At 36.8% G+C, this 11,104-nt stretch overlaps 1 protein-coding gene across 2 annotated transcripts in view; it reads right to left on the bottom strand.

Annotated features, from left to right (window-relative positions):
* Nucleotides 1-393: 393 nt before the first annotated feature.
* LOC754092 (kinesin-like protein KIF2A) overlaps nucleotides 394-11,104 on the bottom strand; it is a 36,150-nt gene continuing 25,439 nt past the window's right edge. Inside the window, exons 10-17 of one of the 2 annotated variants that reach the window (XM_030996051.1) lie at nucleotides 10,666-10,821; nucleotides 8,932-9,074; nucleotides 7,427-7,548; nucleotides 6,513-6,712; nucleotides 5,565-5,632; nucleotides 4,804-5,035; nucleotides 3,817-3,889; nucleotides 394-2,739 (exon numbers count right to left, since the gene is read on the bottom strand). In XM_030996051.1, coding sequence (XP_030851911.1) covers nucleotides 2,609-2,739; nucleotides 3,817-3,889; nucleotides 4,804-5,035; nucleotides 5,565-5,632; nucleotides 6,513-6,712; nucleotides 7,427-7,548; nucleotides 8,932-9,074; nucleotides 10,666-10,821 — 1,125 coding nt within the window. In that variant the 3' untranslated portion in view covers nucleotides 394-2,608. The other variant, XM_030996052.1, reaches the window with a different exon arrangement.

Genomic DNA, 11,104 nt, shown 5'->3' with positions numbered 1-11,104 from the left:
GGGCCCAGGTGTACGTATTCAAAGTGCAGATGATGATGTGTTGTTGATGTTTTTAAAAAAAATGAATTTGAGGCTATGCATTTACCATGGATCGGACAATTACGTGGCTCAGTCATAAAATACAAGGTCACAGGTAACAACCCTCTACACTGCATAAAAGCCACTGCATTGTCACAGCAAAGATCTTAAAGGAATGAAGCTCTTACTATTCACATTGAGATAGATCATATCAATGGTGTCTCAAGAAAAAGTTTGATGTTGTCTTTTATACATCATTTACCATTATCGAGGGTAATAATCGGGGCAGCGCCAGGAGCGTCACAACGTGATGGACATGAGCGCTATATAAGAAGCCACCGTTATTATTATTATTACATCACGCCCAATACGAACCACAACAGCACAACAATTTGGCTAATTTCAAGATAGGGAAAGCCGTATTTTACAATAAAATCTTTTCTCCCACCGAGTGCCCAAAACTTTTTACTCAATTTTGTATTCCATATGCTTGCTATATTCAGGATTTACAAGGTTATAAATAACATGATGTATCAGCTATGTATAAATGACTTATGATTGGAATAAATTTGATTAGATGAGATACATGTCTTCGCCTGGCTGGTAGAAGGGCGTTAGCACTAAATTGCCTCAACTTTTATCAAACTGACTTATTTCCGAGAAAAAAATTGTGGCCATGTTCTACTACAACATTTCTATTTAGTCTTTTATGTTTTAACCAATTTTCGGGACGGAAGCATTTTAAATATAAGACAAATCTTTAAATGCGAATAATTTGAAAAGTAGTTTTCAAGTCGCTCACGCGCTAACGCCCTTCTGCCACCCGGCCGTCGATGTATCAACTGGTAAAGACAATGGCAAGGGAAGGTTGGTTTTTATATAGAGAAAGGTGGATTGATGAAATGAAACAATATACAATATGAAATAGGATGGATAACTTCTTTCTGGCAGGTTAGGTTTGCACATAGGCTCATTACCTTGACTGGAATGCATCATGTGATCTTAAGTTTTTGTGTGTTCATGTGAGCATAACATATGAACAGCTCATTTCATATGAATACTAGAAAACCAGAAATCTAAATCAATCAACTGCAATAACACAAAAAAACAAGGAGAAATTCACTGACTTGCATAGAGAAAAGATCTGCACAAAGTAAGGCTTAGCTTCACTTTTAACATGTAAATGTCAGACTAGAGAGGGCCAATATGACCCATAATACATCACTAGTCTGAACTGTGGTTTAAAAGAAGATAGAAGTTTTCAAGCATTGTGTGTTTTTTTAAATTCAAATTTGCTATTTTCCTTCTACATCCAATGCGTAAAGAGAATGTGATGTAGCATTTTATACTGCTTTTATGTACAATCGCGAAGGTACGGTCAAACCTGTCTATAAAGACCACTCAAGGGAAACAGAAAAAGTGTAGATAGGTGGCCTTTCTAGACAGGTTCTACAACACACATTTCTCTCTCATGGGAGACAAAATGCTTGGCCACTATAGACAGGTGGTCTTTATAGAAAGGTGATCGCTAATGCAGGTTTAACTGTAAAATGTCAAATACACCAAGTACCTTCAGTACCGGTATGCCAATTTTCTTGAAGATCTTTTATGCCAGTTTTTAATGTTGAATAAGACCTTGCATCATAAAAAGTCAATTTTTAGAATGGATACCATGCATCTTGTCAGCTTATGTCACCCAATAATTCCTATAAGTTGCACAATACAAAAAATCTGATGATCATATATGGATGATCGATTGCAAAACGACAAGGAATCATAAATCCCTTGTGCTGATATTCGTATGCTGTGCTCTGAATGTAGTTTATGTGTATAACCTACCACCACAATATCAAAAATACTTTTTGGATTGCTAGCTTAATCTATGAATAAATCTATAGCAAATAATAGATGTTGGATGCAAGAAGGAATCAAATAATTCTTCATAACTACTGGTATATCACTGGGTTTAGTTTGAATCTTTTCAGATATAAATATTGAATACTTCATGCATTTTAATGACATGTGTATTGAAGTACAATCGCCTACATTCATAGCCTCAATATTATTTACTTCAAAGCTCAATGAAAAATCACAGAATATTATACAATTAAAATAGTGTGCATCCCAAACTATCCCGTGTTGTACGTCATGATAACATCACACAACAAGTATTCAACATTACGCTGATGCATAAATACTAGCATGTATTGAGCATGAGCACGATAGCTAATGTTGGCTTGCAATATCTGCTACTTGTATCTCTACTGTTTTGTCAATTTAAAAAAAAAAGAGTATGCTTCCATCTTCGCTTACTATGAAGAGCAGGATAAAGACTATGGATTGACATGTGGATCATCATGTTGCCATAGAAACGACCTCTTTATCATTAAAATTACATATTTCTTTCTAAAACTACAGGATTATTTAAAGATGATGAGTTGCTTAGGAGATTGCCTCCAAAGCACATCTATAGGAATGACTAATCTAATATAAGAATAGCTTGTCTATGCATTGTTTACATTTTCCACACATTGAGTACGGTCAAAGACAGTTGGAATGGGGGGAGGGATGCGTTGCCATGGTTACCACCTCATTTCTTGATGTTCTTGCTGGCTTTCTCCTCCTCTGAGATCTGGCTTCTGAAGTTTGAAACCTTGTCCTTCAGGTCCGATAAGATCTGGATCTTTCTGGAGAGAATGGCTTCCAGGCCAGAGCAGTAATCTAGATACAAAACAAAACAAAACATACAAAGTATGGGTCAACCAAGTTCTTGCTGTCATCCCATGTTATTATCAGTATTATCAGTATTACTACTTATTCGGAAAAGACAAAATGAAAGAAGACAGTGAATAAATATAAAACAAAAGTAGAGTTTGAAGATGGTCACATGGAGAAGAAAAAAATGAACCAGAAAAATAAAATCATCAACTAAATAACTATTCCTTGTTTCCAATCCATGTGACTTTAAAATGAAATAGTATTGTATTGTAAGATACAACAAATAATGACTTGCAAGTACAACAGAAGAAGAAAAAAGTAAAAGGACAACAAGTACTTTCACAAAGAGTTTTGGGTAATGGAGAAAGGACCAATCGCATACATTGTAAATAAATAATGTGTATATCTTAAATAAGAAGACAGAAATTGAGCTAGCCAGGAAACTACAGGAGGCATTCAAATGGTGCATGATTTCAGAGCATGAAAGGTGAGCTATATATACAGAGAAGCAGACAGGTCAATATTTGAATGAAACCGGACAAAATATGAGAAAGTTAAGATTTTTTTTTGAGTTGTGATCACTATTAGCTATGGGTTCTTCAATGTGGCTGAGTTTGTAACGTCTCTGTGATGTAGTGACGGACAACTTTCCCATTTGTTCCAACACAAAATTACTCAAATTTCAATTTTTCATAAATGTATAACTCAGAAGGGTCTTTTTTCTTTAGAAGACCTGTAATAATATGCTATCCATTTTATATTTTGAGTAGTGCCCCAAGGGAAAAGGAATTTAGGAGAAAAACAGAAATTAACCATATTTTTGTACACAAAGAACGGAAGAGTTATCCATGACTACGTCGCGATCCAATGACCAAACTGCCAGTCTGAGATTTGCAAAGACTTAATGATCTCATATTTCAAACATTCATAACTTTCAAACTATTGGTCCGATTTAATTCAAACTTTCGCCATTCTGTTTATCTTATTCTTCTGCTTTCATACAAATGAACTTATTACAAGGATTGGATAGCCATTTAAGTACAATGCTGAGAATGTTGAAATGCAATGCATCCAAATTACCTTCTACATCATAATCTACTTCATCTGTCATCGCCAACAACTGTTCCTCCTCGGCTATGAGATTCTTGGATTCCTGAAAACAAACAAGACAATTCATACAGAGTATTTGAATTTAGAATTAGACGAGAAATTCTAGATTCTGATTCACACATCATAATTAAATGGCAGCAAACTTTTCAACATGCATAGAATAATGGGTTGTATAACTGGATTATAATTATAAGGTGGAGTGTATTCCACCTTCATCTTTAATGCAATAATGTAACAGATTTTACCTCACTGAGATTATAAATTCTATGTGACTTATTCAAAAGTTGTTTTTTCTCTTCTCCTTCTGAACAAAACAAAAAAAGTTAATCAAGACTTTCTTGGGGAATCGACAAAGCAGTCTTTGACTTTGGCAAGGTCAACCTAAGTAACAATAACTGTATTAAATTCTTAAATATTCGTTTGTTTGTTTGTTTTATCGACTGCTAAGAAATCATGTTTATGCTTGTAAGTTTAGCGACCAGGTGACCGACAGCTTTAAGTCCTCTCCGAGGGTCTTGGTAAAGAGGATCAACACCTTACCAAAGGCGCTAGCACATCGACTTGGTATCGAACCCGGGACTTCCCGGTTACGAGATCACTGCTCTACCACTGAGCCATTGCGCCTACTGTCTCATAAAAAGAAAAGTCTACCTACCTCAGGGGTGATAGTGAGCACTAAAAAAAAATAGGTTCTTTTTTTCCCCCTCAACCACGCCCCCCTTGAGTAAAAAAAAAAAAGAGGATTCGCGGGTAAATGGCATCTAACAACATTGCCCCCATTTCGAGTAAGAAAAATTAGGAATAGGGAAAAATAGGGAAGAATAGAGAAAATAAGGCAAAAATCAGGAAAATTTGGATAAAATCGGGGGGAAAAAGAAAAAGAAAAAATCGAGAGAAAAAAATCGGGGAAAAATCAAGAAACCGATTTAAAGCAGGTTTTTATCAGGCCTGACCTACCTCTAGGCAGTTACGATGATAGTCTACCACCTGTTCCTCCATCTCCTGTAGCTGGTTCATGACTTCATGGAATGTGTACATCTCCACCGATACCTCTTCTTCATTATGGGTACACAGCATTTGTAGATCACTGTTACTGGGCGATAGAGACCTCTCAGGACTACCTCCATTCTTAGTAGGAGATCCGTAAACCCCGTGATCACCAGGGCCGCTTGGACCGAGCTCTTTCACTCTATAAACAATGACAAGAACAAAAACAAACAACGATCACTAAAAGAAACCTAATTTAAAGGGAAAAAATGATCTTTTTCTAATTTTTCACCAGGACCGCTTGGACCAAGCTCTTTCACTCTGTAAACAATCACAAAAACAGGCAACAATCAGTAAAAGAAACTTCATTTTTGGTAAAGTATGAAGAAAGAAAAAAAATCTAGCTCTTTCTCATTTTTTTAAAGCCCCTCTAAAGTGTTGGAAGCCCCAAAATTTGATGGCAAAATTTAACTGAAATTGTATAATGCGAAAGAGGACTTCATTTAAAACAAAGAATCGTAATAATTACGCCAAAATCGTATTAGTTGGAAGGTATGCAACACATGTTTTTTAAATGTTTGACATGGCCCCAATGGAAATCAATCTTGTCACTGTTTGGGCTCGTTAATGTGTTTAAGTCAACATAAATAGATAGAATAAATAAATAATAAAGTATTGTGTTGCTGTAATGTAAGTAAGCGAGTTCTTGAAGAGTACTTAGTACTACATACCTGTCTGCGTATCGTAGAGTATTCAACGTGTGTTCACATGAACTAATCCCTGGTGAAACCATGGCAATCTGATGAAGACAACAAACCAAACAAGGGGGGTGTTTCACAAAGATCCTAAGTCGAACTTAACTCTAAGTTGGACTTAAAAATTATGGAGAGCCATTTGTAGCCTTAAAATAAAGTTCATTCAAAAGCGAAAATTCCAAGTATTTTAGACTTTTTATGAATTCCACACCAAGAACATGAAATCTCCCATGAAAATAGAAAATATGAATGATTTGAATCAACATTTTATGCCTTTTGAAATAACTTTTACAAAATATTTTCAAGGATGCTAATGGCTTTCCATAATTTTTAAGTCCAACTTTAATAGAGTTAAGTTCGATTTAGGATCTTTGTGAAACACCCCCAAGGACATGAACTTTAGTCAAAAACATCATGTTACATCATGGAAACTGAGGGAACATTGCAGCCTGCAGCCAATGATATCTCTCTAAACTGCTCATAGGACGTGGGTATCCTAAGCACTATATGAATCAAGAATTTCAGGATCAAATTCAGTATTACCAAGTGGGTGAGATGGTAATATACAAGGAAGCAAAGTTGGCAGCAAAATATCATAATTACAACTGAGCTCTAAAGCCCAAACCATATCATTAGAAAGGGAAATCTCAAATTTCCCTTACCAAAGCATTAAAAGTATGAGATAGGACATTCCAAGTTGATTTACGAGGGTTCTAACACTACATGCCCTTTTTTTTAATGAAAAAAAAAAAAAAATATGAAAAGAAAGTTCAAATGGGAATTAAAAGCAATTTTCGGACTAAAATCAAACATCAAAGAGTGTAGATACTGAAATTGATTTAAATTCAATACATTGTATAACCAAACAGTTATTGTATTGTTACATTTTTCTAAAATGATAGATTGAGTGTCTCTCTTTCTTACCATGCATGTCCTTGTGTTATCTCCAATGAATGAATCTCGTAAGACCTGTGTGAGCTTGCTGGCTCTGAACGGAACATGGGCTGTCCTGTGACCCAAGGATCGGATACACTCCTTGAGAGCTAGTAAACTCTTATTAATCTCAGCTCCTTCCATCCTGGTCTGTCTGTTAGAGCTCTGTGTATCCTTCCCTCTCTCATTACCTGAGATGAAAGAGAGAGATGGAGAGATAAAAGTGAAAGACTATTCAAATGGGAGGCATTCACATTCACACATAACATATCTTTAAAAGGAAATGGAAAAGAGGTATTGTTATGCCAAATGTGGGCCAGATAATCTAACAATGACAGAAAAAGATTGAAAGGAGGAAGGAGAAAAGTACTCAGGAAAGACAGTGGGTCGAGATGGATACAGCATAATTGCAAACCCCTTACATTGCAACCGGGGAATCTCTAAGGCAAAATTAGAAATGCAGCATATTTGTATGCTATCAAATAAAACTCTTTAGAAAAAGAGGGATTTCAGGTTAAAACATTAGTTTGATGGCCCCGACTGAAAAACTATCATTCCTCCAAAATTAGGAATAGTTGGCTGGTATGCTAGCGAAGAGTTCCACAGAGGCCTGAAAGACCTGGGATTGGACTTCATGCCAAAGGTTAGAAAAAGAAGAATTGCAGAACAGAGTATAAAATCAATAAAAATGGTGGCAACAGGAGGGGTGCACAAAAGGCTCTGGACTTTGACTGCAGGTAAACATTTTCAACTTCAAGTTGGTTGCTCCATAACCTGCATTAGCCCATCAATGTGGTCAACACAATCTATAGTCCTGTTTTACTATTTTTCATCTACAAAAAACAAGATCGTAGAGTTTTACAGCATACAGATGCATTAATGGACCAAACTTGATTGTCTATTACCTGCCAGATCAATAAGGGAGAACTTCCCATGCAGTTTTCCTGAAGTTCTCTTTCTCAAGATGATTTGGAAGACGGCATGTGATCTGGAAGAATGCTGGTTTGCTGACGTCTGGCCTGACGTTCTGTAAAGTAAAAGAAATAAAGATCATTGATAACTAGGATTCGTACAGGGCCTTTCCAGAGAAAAGTAAAAGACCAAAGTGCTTTGCATTGATTAACATCAACAACAGCTCCTGGCTATTGCCCATTTGATCATCAAAACATTCTATTTTCATCACTTCAAAGTAAGGAAAATCTTACTATCAATATTTCAATAAGAACCACTAGAATTATATTAGTACTGTTGTACTAAAAGTATGAGAGACTTAGCTACAATTGTCATCAAAAGTGAAATAGCTATTTGACAGAGAGTTCTCTTTGATTAATACCATGTACATCATCTTATCTCCCATCATTTCCTGGACTAATTGTTCAACATACATTTTCAAAACTTGAATTAATAATAATAATAATAATAGCTCGTTCTTATATAGCGCTTTTCAGGACCGGAGGCCCTCACAAAGCGCTTTACAGATAAGTATATTATTACCCCGGTCATTGGATTCAGGCTTACCCGCACACAATGTATGCACATTCTCCACTCCCTGGGGAGCATTCCAGCCAGGCGTCATTTTTTACATGCGCACACTTGCTAATCTAACCACATTAGCTTTCGCATCCTACCGGGTACCCATTTAACACCTGGGTGGAGAGTGGCAAATGTAGATCAATGTCTTGCCAAAGGACATTAGTGCTGCGGTGGGACTTGAACCACGGACCTTGTGATCCACAGTCCGGCGACTTATCCACTCGTCCACAACACCTCTACCTGACATTGTTACCCATTCCTATAAGATTGAGTACATCGTCGGGTGTCCCATCGTCTGTGTTCTTGACACACCCTGTACATCACTCACCTGACATTGTTACCCATTCCTATAAGCTTGAGTACATCTTCTGTGTTATTGACACACCCTGTACACCACTCACCTGACATTGTTACCCATTCCTATAAGATTGAGTACATCGTCTGTGTTCTTGACACACCCTGTACATCACTCACCTGACATTGTTACCCATTCCTATAAGCTTGAGTACATCTTCTGTGTTATTGACACACCCTGTACACCACTCACCTGACATTGTTACCCATTCCTATAAGCTTGAGTACATCTTCTGTGTTATTGACACACCCTGTACACCACTCACCTGACATTGTTACCCATTCCTATAAGCTTGAGTACATCGTCTGTGTTCTTGACACACCCTGTACACCACTCACCTGACATTAGATGCTGCTAGTTCTCCTTAGAACTGTAAGCTAAGAAAGATAACCAACAGTCTTTTTCAAGACTACACCAACAGCACTACACACCCTCAAGAAAGATTACTGAGAGTCCTTTTCAGGACTCCTCAATCCTCCCTCTCTCTCACATGGTGCACCCGCGAGCCTACTGTATATTCACCTGACATTGTTACCCATTCCTATAAGCTTGAGTACATCGTCTGTGTTCTTGACTGTTCGTTCCTGGAGCCCTACAACCTGGACCTGCTGCTTACCATCCTCCAGTACTCTCAGCTTGGCTTTCTTATTCAGCAGGTCAAACACCTGTCAATCAATGGAATAGAGTTTATAACATTTAACAGCTGATATATTATTAGCCATGTTCACATGATGGCAATTTTGGTCGGCGTAAAGGTCGTGTTTAGAGCTGGTCAGCTTAAAGGTCGGCGTAGTGATCGTCTGAACGATAGTCGTGTTAGCTACGCCGACCTATACGCCAACCGATTTACTCCTAGTAAACCCAGGAGTAATGTGCTTACAAGACTTGAGGGTAGCGAAGCCGACCGTATGGATGGTCTGACTTGGCACACAGACTATCTGCGACTTTTCACGAGGGCTGTTTGTTTACAATCAAAAATTAAATTTAGATTTTGCGTGGTTTAGAATCGGAAGCTGGGTTGAGGTCAACTAGTGCAGCTGCCACCAAGTCCGGAAGTTACGCTGAGTAAGACTGGGTCGTGTTAATGTAATCGTGGCAAGTTGGTCCGAGTAAGAGCATATGGACAACTAATGGTGTAAGTCAAATATTTATGGAATATTTATTGCTGCAGGGATTTACTTACGGCGACTAGGAAACCCTTGTCTGAACATGGCTATTGTAATGATGATAATACTATCAAGAATTTTCTATAGTGCCTTTTTTAAAGTGGATACAAAGCGCTTACGAAAAGATAAACATTATGCGATTGACAGAATAGAAATATACACAAATAGTATTGGCAATTTTGGCATCAAATATAGTACAGTGAAACCTGTTTATTGAGGCCACCCAAGGGATAAAGAGAAGGTGGCCTTTCTCGAAAGGTATTACAACACACATTTCTTTCCAGATGGAGACAATATACACAGCCACTATAGACAGGTGGCTTTTACAGATAGGTGGCCAAAAAATACATGTTTGACTCTAATTACAAAAGGTAAATGACAAAAATTAAAAAAATAACCAACAGTATAAAAGAACAAAAGAACAATTTAAAATTAGTGATAACTCTTTTTTACAAACTCAAGAAATTTCCTATCTTGCAAGTTGAACTTAAAACTGTTTATCAATTGGACAGAAAGTTAGAGCATCTTTGACAGTGTTGATTTTCCATATAATAAAAAGAATCCAATTTGTACTAAGGTAAAATATAAGTATTTTTGAAGTGGAATCACAACCAGGAGCAGTTTTAAAGGAATAAGGCCAAACAACAAAAATATCGTGTTTCTCGTCCAAACTTTTTCTTAAAGGAGGAGGCAGGGCATTACTATTTACTATTTTGCAATTTTTTTGCAATTTTTTTCCAATATGACTGCCATGCTAATTATAGCTGGCCAAGCCTATTTATTCACAGATATTGTGCTATGTGAGGAAACTGATGCAATGTATGACAAAACAAATGATTTGTATTACTTTAGAAGCTATTTAAACAAAATGTACGTCACAGGCTTCTTTTTCTTTCTTTTTTTTTCCTTTTCTGAATAGTAAAAAAAAATTAAAAAGGAAGCGGCAGCGCGACCAAAAAGGAGGCTGCAGGGATGAGAAACACTTCATTTTTGTTATTTGTCCTGACAAATGAATGCTTTTAGTTTATCACAGCAAGATTTTTTGAAGCAGGCTATTGGATTTGGCTTTACAATACATTCACAATGTTACCTTGCCACTGTAGATTTCAAAGAAGCTGCAGTGTACAGCTAATTCCTTTGATTTGTGCTCTGGTCTGTTCAGTTGCCTGAATACATCAGCTGCAGCCAGGGCATAGATTCCCTTCGTCACATCTTGATTCTTCCCCGAGAAGTTTCCCCCCATCGTCTGCTCAGAAATAGAGATTGACATCAGTAATAGAATCATAATTAACATAACAAAAATCATGATCATGACCACGATCACAATCTAATAACGAACATAATTATCATCACAGTCATAGTCATAATGATATTGCTTACAATTATATTGTTTCTTACATGAAAACCATGTATTTATAAGCACCATTTTCATTGTGTCCATTTCACATTTAATGTCCTCATATACTTTTTATATATTATGTCATAAGCAATTTTATCAATACTTTTACTATGATCTAAACATTTGCACT

Source organism: Strongylocentrotus purpuratus, unplaced genomic scaffold (genome assembly GCF_000002235.5).
Source record: "Strongylocentrotus purpuratus isolate Spur 01 unplaced genomic scaffold, Spur_5.0 spur5_scaffold_3, whole genome shotgun sequence".
In the NCBI taxonomy this organism is placed as follows: domain Eukaryota; kingdom Metazoa; phylum Echinodermata; class Echinoidea; order Camarodonta; family Strongylocentrotidae; genus Strongylocentrotus; species Strongylocentrotus purpuratus.
The sequence above is the reverse complement of the archived record's forward strand: the minus strand, read 5'-3'. Positions and strand labels throughout refer to the sequence as shown.